The sequence below is a fragment of the Phocoena phocoena genome, chromosome 19, assembly GCF_963924675.1.
Source record: "Phocoena phocoena chromosome 19, mPhoPho1.1, whole genome shotgun sequence".
Taxonomy (NCBI): domain Eukaryota; kingdom Metazoa; phylum Chordata; class Mammalia; order Artiodactyla; family Phocoenidae; genus Phocoena; species Phocoena phocoena.
Window position 1 is genome coordinate 51,006,495 of NC_089237.1, and position 20,625 is coordinate 51,027,119.

The 20,625-nt window shown below is 58.4% G+C and overlaps 4 protein-coding genes and 2 pseudogenes across 5 annotated transcripts; all 6 read left to right on the forward strand.

The window, feature by feature from the left end:
- The first annotated feature begins 962 nt into the window (after positions 1 to 962).
- SPEM1 (spermatid maturation 1) lies at positions 963 to 2,186 on the forward strand. The gene is given in 6 exon segments (XM_065897878.1): positions 963 to 1,112; positions 1,207 to 1,264; positions 1,464 to 1,476; positions 1,478 to 1,881; positions 1,884 to 1,938; positions 1,940 to 2,186. Coding segments are annotated over 6 exon segments (927 nt in total).
- Positions 2,187 to 4,270: 2,084 nt separating this feature from the next.
- Positions 4,271 to 6,012, forward strand: SPEM2 (SPEM family member 2). The gene is given in 4 exon segments (XM_065898042.1): positions 4,271 to 4,408; positions 4,571 to 4,628; positions 4,762 to 5,095; positions 5,097 to 6,012. Coding segments are annotated over 4 exon segments (1,446 nt in total).
- Positions 6,013 to 6,765: 753 nt separating this feature from the next.
- Positions 6,766 to 7,790, forward strand: LOC136139169 (uncharacterized protein SPEM3-like; annotated as a pseudogene).
- Positions 7,787 to 9,853, forward strand: LOC136139170 (uncharacterized protein SPEM3-like; annotated as a pseudogene).
- Positions 9,854 to 11,845: 1,992 nt separating this feature from the next.
- TMEM102 (transmembrane protein 102) lies at positions 11,846 to 13,965 on the forward strand. 2 transcript variants are annotated; one of them, XM_065896534.1, is made up of 3 exons: positions 11,846 to 11,974; positions 12,143 to 12,526; positions 12,628 to 13,965. In XM_065896534.1, exons 2-3 carry the CDS (start codon positions 12,313 to 12,315, stop codon positions 13,947 to 13,949), a joined length of 1,536 nt encoding a protein of 511 aa, XP_065752606.1. In that variant the 5' UTR covers positions 11,846 to 11,974; positions 12,143 to 12,312; the 3' UTR covers positions 13,950 to 13,965. The 2 variants fall into 2 exon arrangements, with proteins under 2 accessions (XP_065752606.1, XP_065752607.1); XM_065896535.1 differs by having other exon boundaries at positions 11,874 to 11,974; positions 12,293 to 12,526.
- Positions 13,966 to 16,078: 2,113 nt separating this feature from the next.
- Positions 16,079 to 19,601, forward strand: FGF11 (fibroblast growth factor 11). The gene is made up of 5 exons (XM_065898059.1): positions 16,079 to 16,271; positions 17,923 to 18,033; positions 18,238 to 18,341; positions 18,957 to 19,155; positions 19,423 to 19,601. Exons 1-5 carry the CDS (start codon positions 16,079 to 16,081, stop codon positions 19,599 to 19,601), a joined length of 786 nt encoding a protein of 261 aa, XP_065754131.1.
- Positions 19,602 to 20,625: the final 1,024 nt, after the last annotated feature.

Consider the following 20,625-nt stretch of genomic DNA (forward strand, 5'->3'; position numbering starts at 1 on the left):
ATTTTGTGGGTTCATTGGTGCCAAATTTGAATAGGGGGTGGAGTGCTATCTTCCACTGACCCCCAAATCCCTGGTCTTGGCTCCCCAGAACTTTGCCTCCTGACTGTCCCTTCTGCCCCCACCTCCACCCATGGAAACTTAGTTCTTTTCCCACCCCTTCCCCTGCCTGGTCTAGCTCCTTTCCAAACAGCCCTGCCTTCTAAATGCTAGGGACCTGGGCCCTGAACCCTGTAGACAGATGCCCCCCAAGCTGGGGCATGGGAGGGGGGCTGAGGGATCCCATGATTCAGCCACGGACTCCAATGCCCAGCCCCTGTCCCCAGAACAATTCCTTGACAATCCCATGTCCCCACCCCAACCCTTCGCGGCTCTGTACACATTTTTAAACCTGGCAAAAGATGAAGAGAATATTGTAAATATAAAAGTTTAACTGTTGGTTTTGCCTGCTGTTGTGTTGGGAGGTAGGGGTGGGGCTCTAAAGAAACAAACCTTGGAGAAGTGACTCTGCCAGTGAGGGAGAAGGAGGGGGTCCGAGCCCACAGCCCTTTCCAGTGAACAGCTCTGAGGTCAGAGAGAAAGGGGGAGTGGGTGCTGGGGTGAGGTGGTCATTGGTAATGGGGTTGTTCGGGGAGTTAAGATCAGGACCAGTGTCTGTGCAGAGGTCAGAGCCTGGCGTAGAGGACCAGGCAGGGGCTGATGGGGACAGACACCAAACAGGCCAGAGGGCCTATGGGCTGGTGCAGGTGGCTGGCTACAGGAGGGACACGCAAGGTGAAGGGTTTGGCCTCTGCTAAGCCCTGGCCCAGGCTGGAGGGTCAAACACAGGCCCAGGACTCTCCCTCTTGGCACATTTTGAGGGAGAGCCCCACATCACTGTGACCTGCTTACCCCCAGGAGCCTCTGGGACAGGAAGGCGGCCGGTGGTACTGTGGGCACAGTAGGTTGGGGGCCTAGGGACCCCCATGGCCATGGCTGAGTGGCCCCGGCCCGGGTGGGCCTTGTGTCACAGCCCCAGCACCAACAACTGCCAGGACCTGGGCAACTCCATCCTGTCGCTGCTGGACCTCATCATCTGCGTTAACACTGGCGTCAATACGGTGACACTGATCAGGGTGGGGCCGGGTGGGAGGGTGCTGGCAGGATGGCTGCGGGGGCAGGCCGGGTGGCGGGGGCCTGCCTGGAGTCACTGTGTCCTCCCCCACCTAGCTCTGGCGCAGACTCCGTGGCTTCTTACACCAAGTGTTTCGTGTTATTTGTGAGAAAGGTAAGTGGAGGATGGGGAGGTTGGGGAATAGGAAAGGCAGAAACCAGGTGTTCTAGCCCTGACCTTAAGCGGGCCCCTTCCTCTCCCGCTCTCCCTGCTCAGACACCGTAACTATGCAGATTCTCTTCCTGCACCCTGCCTCTCCAACCCTGGAGAAGCCAGGCTCCCCACCAGCCTCTCACCTGTCCCCGATCCACAGAAGCTTCTGAGTTGCTCACCTGGGAAGCAGACCCAGCCCCCGAAGCAGAGCGCCCCTGCAGTCGACCTTCGGTGCACCATGGACCCTGTGAAAATGACCGTGTTCCCCCCACCCACTCGCCACTGTCGCCATCGAGACTCTTCAGCACGCTGCGCCCACCGCCACGTAGCCTGGGCTCCTGACACTGACAGCGATGACGAGAAGACCCCACGTCAGCACACAACAATCTGCTCCCACAACTGGGATTGCCCCAAGGACTGGGAAGGCTTTCAGTCCACCCAGGGGTTCTGGACTCCCTGGGCCCAGGCTGCCGTGGAGCCACCTACCCAGACCATCCGCTTCCAGCAAACTGCAGAGGGAAGGCCGCTCAAAAGAGAGATGCAGTCAGAGCTGGGCCTAGAGGCCTACGCGTACCCTGTGAACCCCCGCCCCACAGCCCTCAGGCCCTGAGCCACAAGAACGGTTGGGGGGGTGCCCCAAGCAGAACAGGAGCAGTGCTCGCCAGCCCAGCCACCCATCCTGGGCCCGGCCCACATCCCAGACATCCCCCAGTGCCACTCCTCAGGGCACGTAGCCTATAATGCCAGAGACGTGAGGGGGCGGCTGTGGGAGCTGACCAGGGAGGTGGAGGCCCTGTCCCACTGTTACCCCCTGGTCTCTGGATCCAGCACGGCTGAGGGGACGGGAAAGGCCTGGGTATACCGTTCCTTGACAGAGAGGTGACTGGAAGAAGAATAAAAAGAAGAGAGGAGGTGGTTTGTGGTGGTGTGGGGGGTGCCAGGGCCCACACAACACCCAGAAGCCTGGTTGCTAAGGAAATGATCTCCCTGGCAACAGGGCCTAGAGAGCCCTGAGGACCCTCATCAACCTCTTGGCCTCACCAGGCCCTGTCCTCAGCCCTTCCGCAGGCCTTTCTTGGTTCCAAGGCTCCCACCTGCCTCTACTCTGTTCTTTAGTGCCCAGGGAAGCCCCCCAAATCCCATTCCAGATCCCCAGGCAGTACTGGCCTCAGTCTCTCAGAGGTCCGCCTCCTACCAGAGCCCTGGTTTAGGCTGTAACTACAGGTGAGGTGTGGTCCCTCTGAAGCCCTGTTTCCTTTGGGGAGGGATGGCTGAGAGTGAGGGTACCCAGGCCCTCACAGTTCCCCAGTCAGAACCCAAAGCTCCTGTATACTCGAGAAGGCTTGGAGCGGAGGATAAAATATTGAGGACACTCTCAAGGGCTGCGTCCACACAGCCCTTGTGACCTCACTCCTCTGATTAGCACTTCCACGTCACAAATGAGGAGACCGAGGCTCAGAGACGCCAAGTGACTTATTCATGGTCACACGGACACCAAGGATCAACTTCGTGGCCTCAGACGCTCCGTCCCCCTGCTCCCACAGGTAGATTCCCACTGCTACTGGCCCGGCAGAGTCTCCTCCCACCTTCCTCAGTTTCCCATGTAAACTCATCAGGAAATTGCATCCATTGGACAGCAGGGAAACCCAGGCCCTACCTACTTCTAGACACTTGGGATCACACACACGCACACAACCTGGGAACAAGGAGCCAGGTCGAAGGGACTAGACCTCACCTTCCATACCAGATGGGTTCCTGGAATATGAGCAGATAGGCCTTTTATGAATCACCCCGCTTCTCTGTTCATTTTCATTTGACTAACGTTATCGATCATCTTAAGCTGATTCCATTAAGTGGGTCTATATTGAGCACCTGCTATGTGTTTGGAGTCTTGATGGAAAATGCCCACTGGCTCTTTCTATTTCTTTCTTTCTTTTTTTCCTTTTTGGCCATGCAGTGTGGTTTGCAGGATCTTAGTGCCCCAACCAGAGATTGAACCGGGGCCCTCATCAATGAAAGCGTGGAGTCCTAATCACTGGACCTCCTGGGAATTCCCTGTTCCTCTATATCTGTTGAGATGTTCATTGTACAAACAAAATGACTTGAGGTTCCCCAGGTACCACTTTCACAGACCCCAGCAATGAACCCGGTTTATAATAGTAGATTCCTTTTGTCATATCACAATTACATCTATTTTGTGCTTTGTGAATTTCATGTGGTTTTCTCAAGACAGCAGCTAACCGTTTTTCAACTCGGAGGGTTGGCTCAGTGGGAGGGCAGTTGGTTAGGAAGGAGAGAAACCATGGTTGGGGGTGGTCTCTGGCAAAGGTGGCAAACCCTTGCTCTGAAGCGAAGGGGCCAGTGGGCTCAGTGACCACCAACACCTAAGGCTGCAACCCCCGGCCGGAAGGGGTGGGTACGGTGGGTACTAGAGGGGTTATGACAGGGAAATGGGCAGGACAAGGAGGGGATGGTGCAGTGGGGCGACCCCAGAGGGGACTCTTACTGTCACTCATCCATCTAGTCACCCTCGCTGCTGGCCCCAAGCAGGCGTGGGTGGGGAATCACAACAGGCTACATAAGCTGCCATAATGTCTCGAACAATGAAATGGAGGAAATCCTTTATGCATGATTCAGTCCCTATGAAGACTGTCTCTCATCTGTAGCAACCCTGCTTGCAAATCAAGTTAAGCAAGGCCCCATGGAGACAGAAGGACAGACTGAACTCTGGGGACTAGGCTCCATGCAGTGGGAGCCGAGGGTAGAGATGGCCACATAAAGGGCCAGCTGAGTGGATGAAAGCTTGGCCACCTCAGCATTGTGACTCCCTGCAACGTGTCTCATTATGACCATGCTCCCTCACCTGTTGGTGGGTGTCCGCAGGTCCTGGCATGAGTGCACTGTGGGTCAGGGCCGGTGGTGGTGGTGGGGCGGCCCGCGGCCCAGGTGGCCCTAGGACACGCCACCATGGAAAACCGGCTCTGGTATGAAAACCTGGGGTGCTGCCATCAATACCAAGAAAGTACCCAGAATGCAGAGGACTTCCTACTCCTGCTGCTGGGCCTTGTCGTTCTTGTCAGCATTGGGATCAGCATGGCAACTATGGTCAGCGATGGTTGGGGACCACCAGCAGGGGTGAAGAGGGCTGAGGGTGGGAACCAGCTGCAGCCTGCACCTCCGTCTGCAGGAACGGTCTTGGCTGGGAGGGGGGGTGAGGGTAGAGAGCCTGGCCTTCATTTTCACCCACCCCACCCCACCCCACCCCAGGTATGGCATGGGCTCCAGAATGCCTTAGACAAGACCATCTATTGGATTAATCAGAAAAGTAAGTACGGAAGACAGGTAGGGGGTACCCCGCCCCCGCCACTCCCAGGGCCCTAGAAACCCAGGCCCCCAGGTTCCCAACCCTGAACTCTTCTGACAGTTGCCCTACCCTCACGGACTCTCGCCTCCCCGAGATGAAATCTCGCAGGCTTGTGAAAGTTCCCCCAAACGTCCTCCAGCCAAGGCCCAAGAAGATGTCCACACCCACTGCATCCTGGACCCTGTGGAAGTGAAGATGGCCCGCCCCACTTGCTACTCCCTGTCCTCCTACCATCATCTCGGCAACCGTAGCCGCAGCTGCAGCCGCCGCCCCTGCAGCCACCAGCGGAGGCCGAAGAACCGCAGACAATTCCCCTACAGCCGCTCAGGCTTCCGTAGGCCGCATCGCAGCCACGGGATGTCACAGCTGCGGCTGATGCCCTCCTCTGATCGGGAGGACCCGGACTCCTACCTGGAGGAGGAGGAGGATCTTTCCTTCACCCAAGTACCCGTGGGGGTGCTGGGGCGGGCTCTACCAGCAGATGGGCTTGCCCTCCAACGTGGGCCTCTGGGCCTGCCAGGGTGGGATCCTGGCCAGCCTACCACCACCCTGTCTCTACCTGTCACCCGAGCTGCGCCGCATGGCTAAGCGTGTGGAGGCCAAGTCCGAGCTAAGGCTGCAGTCCTTCGGGGCCCCCTGCTCACCATCCCGCATCTGGGGCAACGTGGAGGCTGACCAGTGGACCTCGTCTCCACCACCTCTCCGACGGCTGCCCCCTAACCCCTCGTGGGTCCCTGGGAGGCACAGCACTTACCCCTCAAGGGGCCAGCTCCCGTATGACTCCTGGGATCAACGGTGGCGTGGTCTGGAGGGCTCTGAGCCTCCATCCGCTCTGGTGCCTCGGGGCTGCCGGCCCGAAGCCTGGCAGCGCAACTCCCCCCCGGCCCACGGACGGAGCCTCCCCAGCTGTGCTCACAACCAGCCCAAGCGCAGCCCGCACCCCTCCACGGGACACTTGAACTACTCCCGGGATCCCCACGAGGTGCGGCGCCGGGCGGCCGAATGGGCCGAGATGCTGCCCGTGCGGCGCCCTCTGGCCACGTCCGCCTCCCTCACGGTGCTAGCCGAGGCCTCGTACCAGTGGGCCCCGGCTCCCAGCTCAGCACTGCTCCTCCGCCCCTCCCAGCCCCTGCCCGACGTCCAGGCTACCGAGCACCCTCCACCCCCGCCCACCTTCATGCCACTCAGGCGGAACCCGGGGGACAATGCCAACTACCAGGTGTATGACAGCCTGGAGCGGAAGCGGCAACCGCAGGAGAGCCAAGCGCGGGCCAACTCGCTGCTACCTTCCACCTCGGCCTCGAGGCCCTCTCTGCATGGGAGCCAGACTGGGGAAATGAACTGACCAGCAGCAAATGGGAACGGGGGTGGGGGGGCGGCAGGGCATGGAGAGAGGAATAAAGAGCGCCAGAGTCCAGGAAACACTGGTGGTCTGTGGCTTGGAAGCGCCACTCCTCTGCCAGCCTGGGCCCCTGCCCTTGGCTTCCTGCAATAAGAAGCCAGTGTCCCCTTCTTGGCCTGAGGGTCCCCTTGGTTTAGTGGCCACAGTCCTGCCAGCAGGCCCCTCCTGGTCCTATACCATGCACTAAGTACATCTGCAGCTGCAGACTCCAAACCCCTGGTCTCTGGGCACCTCCTCTGTGTCTCAGCTGTCCCTGTCCCCAAAGAGCCTCATACAAGTAGCTGCTTCCAAACTGGGAGGTTCCACATCTGGGCAGGTCCAGCTCCAGGCCCAGTGAAGGGCATGAAGAAGGCTGAGGCTCTGGACTCCAGCCAGGCCTTCAGCAGGCCTCTGAGGCCGAGGTCTTCCTAGTCTCAAGAGGGGCCAAGAGACGGAATGTGTCATTCGAACAAGTGAGTGACCGGGCGGTAAGCGAATGAGTGACCGCTCGAGGGGAGGTGTGCCGGCCTACGGGCCCTGTTTGACTGTCCAGGCTCAGCTTACCTGACCCTGGTTACCAGGGGAATGCCACCCTGGGCCCTCCTTTTCGTCCCCCTCCCTCACTGTGACCTCACCACCTGCCCCATCATGACCCAGTCTGGCTCCCAGTGACTATGTGGAGGCCAGGGGACCCAGGCAGTCCTTGGACCCCCGGCCATGGGTGAGCGAGCCCTCCGCCGAGCCGAGCCGTGCTCTGGCACCATCCCCAGGAAATGCCAGGAGCTAGGAGACTCAATTCTTTTGCTCCTGATCAGATTCACCTTCCTCAACTTGGGGATGAACGTGGTGACTATGGTCAGGGCAGGATCTGGGCAGCGGAGTTGGGGGAGCCCTGGGGCCTTGAAGGGGCTGAGGTGGGAGGGCTGCTGGGGTGTGGCCGGACAAGGGTTGGATTTCAGGGCTCACCCTGCTCCCGGCCTCCCCCCTCCCCTTCTTCCCTCAGCTCTGGAGGCATCTGAAGAGATTCTTGCGGGCACTTTTCAAACGTATTTTCCCCAAAGGTGAGTGGGCGCCAGCGTGGGCTCAGGGGATGTGGGCCTGTCCCCTTTCTTCTATCTCTGCCTTGATTCTCAGCCCCTCAGGAAGCCAGGCCCTGACCCATCTCGCCTTTCCCCGCAGACAAGCAAGCCAGCCGTGCAGGCAGCCGTCGCACGCGCATGCGCTGCTCCGTGGATCCCAAGAACCTGTGCTCAAGAGTTTCTTCCCGCTTCCGCCATCGCCCAAGCTTCCTGCTTGGGCACCCAAACCACCACCCAAACTCCTGGATACCAGACACAAATGACGAGAATGCTTCTAAGTGCTGCTGGATGCCGCCTCAGTGTGGACGGACTGGGGCTTCCACGGAGGCTCCACGGGGACTGTGGAAGGAGCGGGTAGTGGGAGCTGGGGAGGCCCCTCCGGTCACGGCCTTAAAGTCCCAAGCCAACTTTTACTCCAGGTAAGAGACATCTTCCAAGCTCCGCAGGATGAGCAAGGTGGACGTGGTTCCACTCCGCCTGCCCCAAGAGAGCAAGACTAAGACCCCAGACTCTGACCCAGCCCAGGCCCCAGCCCGGGCCCAGACCCGCCCCCAGTTCAGCCCCCTGCGCATGCACCTGCCAAGGCCCAGACCTTCTCCTCAGCCCTCCCCACTGAGCACACCTCCCCCACTCCGAGACCTGCTCCCGAGGCCACGCCCATGAGCACACTTCCGCCCAGGCCCAGGCCTTCTCCCTAGTGCACCCCACTGGGAACACTCCTGCCAAAGCCCAGACCTTCTCCTCCACCCACCCCTCTGAGCACGCCCCACCTCAGGCCCAGACTTGCTCCACATTCCACCCCCCTGAGCACACCCCCCCCAGGCCCAGACCCCCTCCCCAGCCCTCACCCCTGAGCACAGCCCTGCCCAGGTCCAGGGCCCTGAGCATACCTCAGCCCATACCCCAGCCCAGGCCCAAGTCCAGGCCCCCTCACATGCCTCAGCCCAGTCCCTGGGCCACATATCTGTCTGCACCCTGACCCATGCTCATCTGACCTATACCCATGCCAACACTCTTGTCCCTCCCCCAACTTCTGCCCCAGTCCCTCCCCCAACTTCTGCCCCTGCTACTACTCCTGCCCTAGCCCCTACACCAGCCCCTGTCCCGACCTCTGACACAACCTCTGTCCCAGCGCTGGTCATGGCCCTGACGACCACTCCAGTCCCTTCCACCACCCCTACCCCCATCCTAGATTCTATTCCCTCTACCTTGTCTGCCTTCAGCCGAGGCCTCTCCTCCAGCCATGTGGTCTAAGATGACCGCAGGGTAAAGCAGAACTTATTCCATGTGTGTCCCCCTCAGAACTCTGGGTATTCCAGAAAGGACTTGGGTACCCTCTCCAGGCCCCAAGAGGGGCATGGTCTGGTGAGCTCTGGTACAGCTGAACAAACACTCAAGCAACGTAGTGGGGACAGTGCTAAGCCCTCCACAGGATCCATACTGGGTTACCTGGAGTTGGGGAATATGGAATGGAAGATCTCAAATGATGCCAAAGACAAATTTGTATAGTCCAAGACCTTCCCTTACTGCAGCTTCCTTCCTTGCAGGTCTGAGAAGAGAAACACGGACCCCCAGACTCCAGTCTACCCCAAATTCCTGTACTCCAAGGATGCTGCACCTTCTCAACCTTGCTTCCATTCTCGAACCAGTGCCCAGAGCTCACCATGCACCATGCCTCCACCATGCACTCTTTATCTGCCTCTTGTTTCTCCCAGATCATGGGTCCTTCATCAACACAGCAACCACCAGAAGCCCTCCACCTTAATACAACCCCCCACCTTTCCCCCAACCTCCAAGTCTCCTCAGTCTGTCCTCTCTTCCCAGGGCCCCATCCCTCCCCAGTTATCCACTACTTCCCAAACCCCAAGCCAGGCCCAACCCCCTGAACTTCATGAGAGTCGAGGCCTCAACCAAGGCTCTGTCCTCCCAAGGACCCCAGGCCCTTCCAAAGTCTGCAGAGTTTCCAGAAACCCAGGCCTTACCCCAAACCCAAGAACCCAGGCCTTGCTCAAGATCCAGGCCTCCACAAGCTTCCAGGCCTTACCCAAGATGCTGGAATTCACAGGGGCTCAGAACATACCCATAACCCTAGCTTACACAGCATTCAGGAATTAATCGAGATCCTGGCCCCCATAAGGGTCCAGCCCTTACTGAAGACTCTGGCTTATCCAAGAGATCAGGCCTCCATAACAACTCATGCCTTATCCCAAATCCTGGCCTCCACAGGAACCCTCTAGGAACTGACTCTGTCCACGTTTTGGGCCCACATCAGACCTGAAAGTCATTTATATCTGAGGCAGTTCGTCGAAAGGAGGATGCGGGGCAGCACATACCATGGACTTCTGTCCCACCCAGTCAGAACTCCTGCTCTCCCAAGGCTCAGGTGGCCTACAATGACCTGCAAACCTTCTCAGAGGTACCTGTACTGATTGAGCTGCAATCACCCTCCCGGTGAGCAGGCAGCCAAGACTGGGTGTACCAGCCCATGGATACAGTTCCTCCAGCCTGCCAGAACTATCGCCAGATGTCTATGCATCCCAAAACCAGCTGGAAGCCCTACTGTCCTGCGTCAGGCACCTGGCTAGGGCATGTGGTCTTTGACGCCCGCCAGAGACAGTTCAGAGCAGGCAGGGACAAGTGCGAAGCTCTGTCTCCCAGGCGCCTTCACCGAGAGACGTCCAACAACTCACCGGAGACCATCAAGGAGTGGGGATATCAGTGTGTGATGAGCACTTTAGAAAAAGAGGGGACAGACATGCATGAGGAATAAAGAGACAAGAGAAGTGTTCTGTGGTTGTTTGAGGACATTCACCCCAGCCCCATCCCACAGGGCCTGATGAGGACCTAAACTATCCCTGCTTTCCTTCCATCGCTGTCTAGCTAAATCCGTTATCCCCAAGGCCCTAGAGCTGCATTGTCAATTACAGTAGCCACTAGCCAAATGCCTATTAGAATGTAAATTAGTTAAAATTAAGGAAAATTAATTCTGTTAAAAATTAAGTTAAAAATTCTCTTCCTCAGGGAACAGAATTTCCCTGGCATCCAGTTCTGTTCCCTGGCGGTCCAGTTGTTGGGACTTGGCGCTTTCCCTGCTGTGGCTGGGGTTCAATCCCTGGTTGGGGAACTCAGACCCCGCAAGCTTCACGGCTTGGCCAAAAAAAAAATTCTGTTCCTCAGTGCCACGACCTTCTAAATGCTCAGTAGGCACATGGAGCTAGTGGCTACTGTATTGGACGGCACAGATTTAGAATATTTGAATCATCATGGAAAATGCTATTGGAGAGCAGTGCTTTAGAGTTTAGAGCAATTTTCCTTTCCCTGTCGCCCACCCCCAGCATCTTAAAGCTCCCCCAGAGCCCAGAGAACTTAGTTCTTTTTAGGGTGGCTCAGAAGCCACCCTCTGGGGAGGAGGTAAGATGTGGGGATGGACACCCAATGCCTGATTTCCCCAGACTGTGAGAAAGAGCCCAGGCTTCAGTTTTCCTCATCTGGTCTCTTGGGTCACGACCAGATGTATGGAAACTTGCCTCCCCCGTTCTGGGCTGTGTTTGGGGCTCTTGCTTACTGAGGGAGAAGACCTCTCTTTGTCAGTGACTAGGAAACCTTGTGTTTTAGGCTCCCCCAAATTGAGCCCTGGATTCTGAGGGTCCCCTCCTTCATAGGCCTCTCAATTTTTCGAGGTGTCTCCACTTAATTTTCTTGCCCATGGACTTAGGCCTAGTTCACTGTGGAGACAGACCCCTGGGAAAAAGGAATGTTAGAATTCCTGGTCCAGTATGCATTGGTCTAATCTGTGAGCGTGTCTCTGGTGTCCTATCTTTCTGTCCTATTATTCTGGCTCCTAGTTTCATCCTGGACGTAAGCTGTGTCCATGATAGCACTGGTCGCTGAAAGCCATTTCCTTCCCCTGATAATTTTTCATTGCCTTCCCCTAGCTCAGCTGGAGTTTCCTCTGGACTTGATTTTCAGTCCTGATAACTCTTCTGTATACACACATAAGCTGCGAGATTCCAAAGTGTTTTCCCTGCCACGACTTGTGTGTCTGGGGTGGGCAACACTAATATGTCCCTTCCCTGAGTCAGATGTCCATCCCTGGGTCACTACATGCACACTATCGGTGTGTTCTTGTCTAACATTACCACCACCGATTCCAAGGAGATACATCCCAGCTGGAGAGCCCATTTCCAACACCTCTGTGGCTCAGCTCTGACCTTGGACAAGTCATGTGCAACCTTTCTAGGCTTGCAGTCTCATCTCTAAAATGAAGTTATAATTGCATGCAAGAACCCTTCTAGATTTAAATGACCAGGGCTCCTCTACTCCCAAGTGAGATGTAGAGTCCTCTATTTCTCCGCATGCCTTAGTGTATGTCCCTCATTATTGTTTGCTATTCAGATCCATCCTATTAGGCCTCTGTCCTAACCCCAAGGAGTGTTTGTGCGGTTGACCTGGCCTTGTAAAGACACAGAATAGTTTATCATAAAGACACAGAATAGTTTATCTCCATAGAAACTACAACTTCCATCAGGCACTACTTCAACGGAACAGGAAAGGATGTGGGGGCGTGGCCCCAACGCCCTGGTAGCTTTGAAGACAAACTACAACTCCCAGGATAGCCGCGAGATTTCTGCAGAGCGAAAGGAGTGACTGAACTCTGACTGGAGGCCGGGCTGGTCCGGAACCACCCCGACAGTCTCCAGAAAGGGGCGTGGTTATAGTTTAGGGGCGTGACCTTGCAGGCAGCAGGAAGAAGTTACCTGTTGAATCTTCCTATCCATTCTCTTCCCAGCCTTTGTAGCTAACCCTAAGAGGGAAGCCGCAAGCCACTAGCCTCTTCTGAAAAAGAGGTAAGGGGACGTAGACAAGGGGCAGCGAAGGAGGCTATTGCATTCCTTAGGAGGGGCCAAACAGCTACTTTCTACCTGCTGAGTCAGGTGAACCATTCCATGGGGGCGGGGACCAGCATATGAGAAAAGGGCAAGGACGGAGGAGGTATTTATTTGTTCTCTTTCAAGACTAAATTTAGGGCCCTTCGTCTGCAGACCCATTGGCGGACTGTGTCTTGGGAACCCTCTTGGCCTCTGGAAGAGAAAAGAACGGGGGCCAGTTTTCCGCAGCAAAAGGAACGGCCCGTCTCGGCTTCCTCCCGTCTGTGTATTTCCTAGCCCCCAAACGACAGAGCCATATGGCTTCCGCGGTCTGGGGGAGTGCTCCCTGGTGGGGCCCACCGCCCCCAGCCCCAGCCCGGCCGCTCACGGACATCGACTTCTGCTCTGGGGCGCAGCTGCAAGAACTAACCCAGCTGATCCAGGAGCTGGGTGTGCAGGCGAGCTGGAGTGAAGGTCCCAAGCCAGGACCAGATCTCCTCCAGGCCAAGGACTTTGTTTTCTCTTTGCTTGGTAAGTAACCCTCCTAGCCTTCGGGAACTTGCAGCTCTCAGCTCCGCCTCACCCCGCCCCGGCTCTGGATCACGCCTTTACGATCCCTTCTCTTTCCTTAGGTCTCGTTCACCGCCGGGGCCCTCGCTTTCCTCCTCAGGCAGAGCTCTTGCTGCTTCGTGGCGGGATTCGCGAGGGCTCCCTGGATCTGGGGCCTGCGCCTCTAGGTCCCTACGCTCGGGGACCTCACTATGATGCCGGCTTCACACTGCTGGTGCCCGTGCTTTCGCTAGATGGCACTGGGCAGGAGCTGCAACTGGACGTGGGATCCTGTTACGCATGGCTCTTCCTCCCAGAGCAGGTACGCGGAACCTCGGTCCGGGAGGCATGGCAGGATTGCCTAGGACCCCCAGTCCCAGGAGGACGTGATTCGATCCACCCAGCTCAAAGCAAAGAAACTCCCAAGGATCCGCAAATCTCCGTGGACCAGCTACACGGTGACGTCACTGATCCTGAGGCACACGAGTCTTTGGAAAACTCACCTAGTAATGTTTCAGTGCCAGAGTTGCCTCAACAAGACGTAACCGATGTTGACTTTCCCTCACCACTGAAAAAAACGAATGGTGACGTCACCAAAGCAGCCGAAGTTAGCCCAGTGCCACAGCCGTCGGAGGCTCCGGAGGCATGGCCCACATTGTGCCCCGCCCAGGTGGCTGCCTGGTTCTTTGCTTCACTGGCTGCGGTCGCTGAGTCCCTGTTTCCGGTCCCGGGTGCCCCGCGCTTGGTCCACGCAGCCCGCCACGCGGGGGTCACCACCATCCTCGTGGCTACGCCCGGGCCCCCGCGCCGCCTCCTGCTTTTCGACTTGATCCCCGTGGTGTCCGTGGCCGGCTGGCCCCAGGGGGCTCGGAGCCACTCGTGGGCCGGCCCGCTGGCCTCGGAGTCGTCTTCCTTCTACCTGGTGCCCGGCGGCGGCGGCACAGAGCGGCCGGACGCCTCCGGCTGGCAGCTCTGCTTCGCCCGCCAAGAGCTGGCGCTCAAGGCGCGCATACCCGTTCCCCTGCTGCAAGCGCACGCGGCGGCCCAGGCGCTGCTGCGCCCGCTGGTGGCCGGGACTAGGGTCGCGGCGCCCTACCTCCTGCGGACGTTGCTCTACTGGGCGTGCGAGCGGCTGCCCGCGCTCTATCTGGCGCGACCCGAGAATGCGGGCGCCTGCTGCCTCGGGCTGCTGGATGAGCTGGGCCGGGTGCTCGAGGCCGGGACGCTGCCCCACTATTTTCTGAGTGGCCAAAAGCTCCGTGCGGGGGACGGCGCCGCTTCGCTGCTCGGGGCGTTGGCCCTGCTTCGCAGGGACCCTGCCCGCGCCCTGCGCGCCGCTGTGGAAGAGGCCAAGGCTGCACGCAAGGGGGGCGGCTTAGCCGGCGTGGGAGGCGGGGCCCATTAAAGACGCTGTTCCTACTAACCTCGAATGTGCTTCTGTTGGCCAGCGGGATGTGGAGGGGACTGCTCTCCCCTCACCTGGGAGACAGTCTGCTGAGCGCTTTGGGCCTGAAGAGCCCATTCTAGAAGGCCTCCTCGCCGGTTCCTCCGCTTCCTCCTACCCTCCTCCCGCCCTATCCCTGGCACAGGTCGTTCCATTCTGGCCTCTCCACTTTCCAAATCTGTGGCCAGCACCCCTCCCACTCCGGTGCAGCGTCTGGCATCCATCTCCCGCCAGTTCTTATGGTCTTTTCTCTTAGGAGTCAATAGGGATGGGGGTAATGTATTTGCTCAAAAAACGTGTAAAGGAGAGAGGTATGGAGACCAGGGACTGACAGTTTGTCTCACACAAAAGCAGAGACATTAAGGAGGCCGGATTTCACCCCAGGCTAGACCTCACCACCACCGCTATCTCTTCAGTTATTCCCCCCACCTTCCTCATCCAGTTCTGTCCTCCATCCCGGGCAATAGGGTCCCTTTCTCCATTCTCGGGGCATCCGCCATTCCATCTATCTAAGCCCAACCTCTCCCCCCATCCAGAGTTCCATTCAGTGGAGTCGCCTCCTTGTCCCTCCTTCTCTGAACCCCGAGACATGCGGCCTTGCCTCGGCTCCGCCTGTCTCTAAGACCTTCGCCACTCCCTGCCTCCAAGGAACCCCGGGGTTCCTCCCGCCCAGCTTCACCCCCGCCACTCTTTCCCGGCGTCTCCGCCCCCTGCCCCGCCCCCGGGCCGGCTCTCGGAGGAGAGGGGAGCCGCTGTCGCCGCCGCCGCCTCAGCTTCCCACAGCCGCTACCGCCGCCGCCGCTGCCGCCGCTCCGCTTGGCCCAGCCGCCAGGCCCAGTGCTCACTTCGCCAGACCAGGGCGCTCTGCGGAGACACCCTCAATCCTTCCTGGGGTCCGGGACGCCTAGCCGGGCGTGGGGGGAAGCTCCGCTTGCGGGGTACAGGGAGGGAGGAGCCTGGAACCGGAGCCAGCGCCAGCCGACCCCGGATCGACAAGACAGGACAGGTTGAGGGGCGTCGGGGAAGGAAGAGGGGGTGCTATAGGCAGTCCTGGGGAGGACAAGGAAGCCCTGTCGCAGAAAGCTCTGATGCGCTCTGACTTACAGCGGGTCTGTTCACATTTGGGGACCCGTGACAACGTGGGTGCACTCCTCTCTCGGGGGGCTGGTTGGATTGGAGGGCGTGGGATCTAAACAGCACCAGCTGTCCCCGAGGAAATTAGGGGCTGCCAGAAAAAAACAAAAAAGCCAAAAACCTATGCTCCTTATTCCGAGGTGACAGAGGGCCCTCCAGACAACCACCTGGTGTAACCACTAGGAAGGGCGGATTTGGAGGTGACTTCAAAAGGAGTGGATGGTAACAAGGTGAGGAAAGGGGCTCAGCAGCTGGAATGCTGTGCCACTAGAAATGGGGGTGACTTGGTAAAAAGCGGTATCGTCCAGAGACAGGGTCTGGGAACCTCTTCTTGCTGATTGGCGACAGTCTGGATATTTCAAGGCATAGTTTTTTGGGGATTTCAGTGAAAAAAAGTGGAGGATTCTTCACTTAGAGGGTGGCAAAGGAAAAGACACCAAGGTTGGGTTCTTCCTAGACACTGGCAACACCCCATCAGGGGTGGGGTGAGCTAATATCCCCAAAGCTAAGGACCCACACCCTTAAAATTACAAGAGTGGCTTTGGCAGGAGTGCAGGGCCCGGAAATAGGGTGGAAAGGTGCCTGGGGATATTGGAACCACATCCTGGAAAATTTGAGGGTCTTGGCTTTGGGATAGTGTTAGTGGGGGACAGGGACCTTGCAGATCAGAGAAGGGGGAGTTTTCTGTGGGGAGCAAAGGTCGAGGGTTGAGTCAACTGAGAGGTACATAGGCTGCTGGGTCTGGCGAAGCTACCACGAGGCCCAAGGGTGGGAGCTGGTGCCTGGGGTGGGGGTCGTCTAGGGCTTATCCTCAGGTCCCGTGGGTGAGGCGGTGAGTCGGACCGGAGAGTCAAGAGCATGTCCTGGTGAGCTAGCGGGCTTCTCCGGGGGGGGGGGGGGGGGAGCAGCGCGCTCCGGGAGCCTGCCGGTTTTGGGGTGTCTCCTCCCGGGGCGCCATGGCGGCACTGGCCAGCAGCCTGATCCGGCAGAAGCGGGAGGTCCACGAGCCCGGGGGCAGCCGGCCCGTGTCGGCGCAGCGGCGCGTGTGTCCCCGCGGCACCAAGTCCCTTTGCCAGAAGCAGCTCCTCACCCTGCTGTCCAAGGTGCGACTGTGCGGGGGGCGGCCCGCGCGGCCGGACCGCTGCCCGGGTGAGTGGCTGGGGCGGGGTCTCCGGGCCGGGGGTCTCTCTGCCTGGGAGGTTGAGGCCAGGGACTCGGAAGAGCGGGGCCCGACTGACGGGGGCTCCCCGAAAGTGAAATGGGGTGGGCCTGGACCACAAACTCTCGGCCAGACGATGCCTCAGTTTCCCTTCTCTCTCGCCCGTAACCCCGAGTCTCCTTGCTTTCGAGGGCAAGGGGAAGCCTTGAGGGGCTAAGCCTGGTGCCCCGAAGCCTGGCAGCTCCCACTCGGCCCCCCTCCCAACACAGGAGTCCCCACCCCCACCATCCTCTGCCTACGTGCCGTCTCTCGCGATTCTTTCAATGCCGAGTGGAGGGGCCTGGGGGTTCCGGACGCCTGGGTCACCCCGAGGGTTTCTGCGGCTCCGGCAGCCCCGCCCCCGCCCCGGTTCTCCCGCTCCTCCGAGCCTTGGATCCGTTCCTCCTCGCCGAGCTTGCCTGGCTCGGTACCAATCTCCCCAGCTCTCCCCCGGGTGTCCTTGCAGCTACCTCGCCAGTCCGCCCCTCTGTGCGCCCTCCTCCCGTGACCTGCACTTCAAGAAGGGAGCTGGGCACTCCCCCATGACCGCCTACGCGACTCAGAAATCGGGTCCCACGGGCTCAGGGGACCCTCTGCCGCGAGGAACTCAGACACACTAAACGGCTGGATACCCGCACGGAGACTGGGGGTCGTACCATCTACGAGGGGGTACCGGGAACTCGGCCGCAAGCGCCGGGGGAGGAGAGTTGTGAGGGTTAGCGTGTGGTCCCCGTCCAGGTGCGACAGGCGGGAAGTCCCTCTGGCCTCGCTCCCGTCCGCTCTCAGCTCCCCTAGGGGGAGACTCCCCACCCCCCGCTGGCGTCCTCCTCCCCCCGCCGCCGGCCCTCCGCAGTGGTACGGTCCGCAGCCCACCCTTTGAGTGGGACCCAGCCCCCACGTGAGTCAGCCTGCCTCACCAGCTCCCTGGCCCCCTCCCCCATTTCCTTGGTTTAGTACCGAATATCCCCCATTCCAGGCGGGTTACCTGGCTGAAGGGGAGAGGCTGAGCCTCAGGGAGGGCTGGGCCCCCGCGAGCCAGCAGACAGACAGACAGACAGACAGACAGATGGGTGTCAGACAGGCCGGCGGTGGGCCAAGGCGAGGCCCGCGCGAAGCGAGCGGCAGCCGCAGCAGCAGGTGCTGAGTCAGCGTCAGGCCCAGTCCCACCCCCACTCCTGAGGGGGCGCCCCTACCCTGGGGTCACCTTAATGCCCCCCACATTCGCAAACACACTGCCCCTTCAGCAGCTCTGCCTGTCTCCCTTTGTCCTCTGCGTTTCCATGTATCTCTCCCCTTCCTCTTCCTTCTTCTCCCCTCCCCCCATTCTGGTTGAGCTGTAGAGTAGGAATTAAGCCTTTAAATACATTTCAATCAATTAAACTGAAAGCTGGTTAGAGGAAGCAGAAGGGACCCACACCCAAGCTTCCTCTGGAGTCACAGAGAGGTGGGAGAGAGCTTGCTTAGAGGGTCAGGGAGCTGGGGCCCTGGGACCCTCTTCCTTCCCTCCATCCTCCTTTCTTTCTCTCCTCTGATCCCACCAAGTGTAGCAATGTTTCTGGGAACAGAGATGTCATGTTCCAAGATGAATGTCTCTCTCTCCAGAGCCTCAGCTCAAAGGCATCGTCACCAAACTGTTCTGCCGCCAGGGTTTCTACCTCCAGGCGAATCCCGATGGGAGCATCCAGGGCACCCCAGAGGACACCAGCTCTTTCAGTGAGAGGGGAAGCCAGCTGCTGGGTGGGAAGGGGGAGCGCAGGCATAGGAGATGACAGTCCTATTGTGGCTTCAGGTTCTGTTGTTTTCAGTCTGGCTCTTTGACCCCACAAAGGAAGAAGTAGAACTGGGACCAGAATTGAGGAGGGGCTTGGATGGGGATTGGAGACTTGGGGTACTGATACCCCTTCTCTCCACCCCCAGCCCACTTCAACCTGATCCCTGTGGGGCTCCGTGTAGTCACCATCCAGAGTGCCAAGCTGGGTCACTACGTGGCCATGAACGCTGAGGGGCTGCTCTACAGCTCGGTGAGACAAGGGGGCAGAGTGGCCTGGAGTCAGGGGACTCCCCTAGCTACAGCCTTCCCAACTACAGATATTTTGCAGCTCAGGGCTTCCTCTCCCTCCAGCTCTTGCCTGTCCTCACTGCCCGCTCCCAAGCACCTCCTCTAGCGTCCCTCCAATCCCTTCTCCTCGAATAGCCTCCTAAATACCCCCAGGCTCTTTGAATGTCCAACTCTTTCAACCTTTTAGGACCCCTGTGTCTTCTCCAACCTCCTCTAGACCTCATTATTACTCACTTCCCCAGAGTCATTCAGGATGCTGGGGAAGGATTCAGGAACTCCTCCAAGCAGAAACTCCCTCCAGGTGCCCTGGATGGTGAGAGGGTGGGAGTAGAGCAGAGAGAAGTTTTCTTCTTATCCCAGGCCCCTAGAAGTCTAGGTCCCGGCCCTCGGGGGGCCACCAGACTCTTCCTCATCCTCCCTTTCTCCCAGTTCCTGAGGGGACTCAGAAGTTGGCTCTCCCAGTCTCAAACGTATGGATTATATCCTGCCTTGTTCTTCCCAGGACTCCCTTCTGTTCAGTGATGTGTCTTCTTGTCTTTCTGTCCGTGTGTGCCTTTCTGGGTCTTTGTCTCCTCAGCCACATTTCACAGCTGAGTGTCGCTTTAAGGAGTGCGTCTTTGAGAATTACTATGTCCTGTACGCCTCTGCTCTCTATCGCCAGCGTCGTTCTGGCCGGGCCTGGTACCTGGGCCTGGACAAGGAGGGCCGGGTCATGAAGGGAAATCGAGTCAAGAAGACCAAGGCAGCTGCCCACTTTGTGCCCAAGCTCCTGGAGGGTGAGTATGGACCCCCAGGGAAGAAGTGGACCACATGGGACGGTATTGACCTAGACATGGACATTTAGTGACACACAGCTAAGGGGCTATAAGTGTTTTAAGAGGACACATGCTATGACAGGTCAAGCCAGGAAGGCTTTGGCCTTTGGAGGTTTGGGAAGCTCTCCTTCTGTGGGTTCCCAGAGGAGGAGTGTAGGGGAAGGGAGCCCTTTCAGAGCTCTCTTGGTGCCTAACTCTCCTTCCTGCTCTTCTCTCTCCCCTTCATAGTGGCTGTGTACCGGGAGCCTTCTCTCCACAGTGTCCCTGAGACCTCCCCTTCCAGTCACCCTGCCCCCTGCCATGTAGTCCCCAGACTGGAGGCTCCCTGCGCTAGCCACCACCACAGCCTGTCTCCCAGCCCTGCTTCTGGCCCTGCTCTCACCCCTGCTGCCACACTCATGCCCTGAGCAGCCATGTCCCACCAGGTGCTCTACCCTGAGGGAGCCTAGGGGCCGGCCATGACTTCCAGGGCTGCTGAGACCCTTAGATCCTTGGGCCCGAGAAAGGGCTCAGAGAGAGGGATGTCTGAAAATGGTCCTGGCTGATCACTTCTTTCCTTCCACACTCACACCCTCCAAAGCCTTTTCCCGAGATGGTGCGGGGGGGTTCCAAAACTGACAAAACCAGGGCATAAATCTTCCCCACCCCGGGCTCAGCCAGTTCCTGGAGCCCTTTGCCCTTTTCATGGCCACCAAGCCATAGACTTATAGGTCCACTGCAGCTCAGGATTAGTTTCCTTCTTTCGCTACTCCACCTTTTGCCTTGTTCCAGACAGGCTCTGGAACACCAGGCACCTCAGCCAGGGCCATTTCTGCACCCAGGGTCTGTGCTGGAACACAGGCATGCTGCCAGGCTCTGTTCTGGATCCATCAGGCTTCTGTCCTTCACCCAGATGGACCCCTGGTTTCCAATTAGAGAGAGGCTGGATTTGGGCCCTGTCCAGCTGTTGGTCTTGGCCTGAATTGGGCCAGTCTCAGATCACCACAGGTTTAACTTTCTTACCCCAGAGACACCCAATTCTAGAGCGTGGTGTTCTAGACACATACAGAGCCATACTTCCTTCTGAATCTCAGCTCTAGGACATAGACCACGACTCTCAGCCCTTCCCTCTAGGATGGAACTAGAGCCTATATAGGCATGTTATTGCTCTAGAGTAAGAGTTCTAGACCCACGCTTCCACTTTCTCTAGTGATACCTGTTAAGCAGGAGCTCTGGAAAGGACCCAGTTATGATTCACAAAGAACTAAGTCCAGAACTTCTTGTTTTCCCTAGACAATTTTCCAAAAATCTTATTCTTCCTATAGAATGCTAACCTTATTTTTTACATGTAGTTTCTAGCTCCTGCAACTCAGCTGGGGTCCTGCCAGGGAACAGAGGCTGAGGAAGGGCAGAGGAGTTTTGGAAGGAATCCCTGGCTCATAGAAGGGCAGC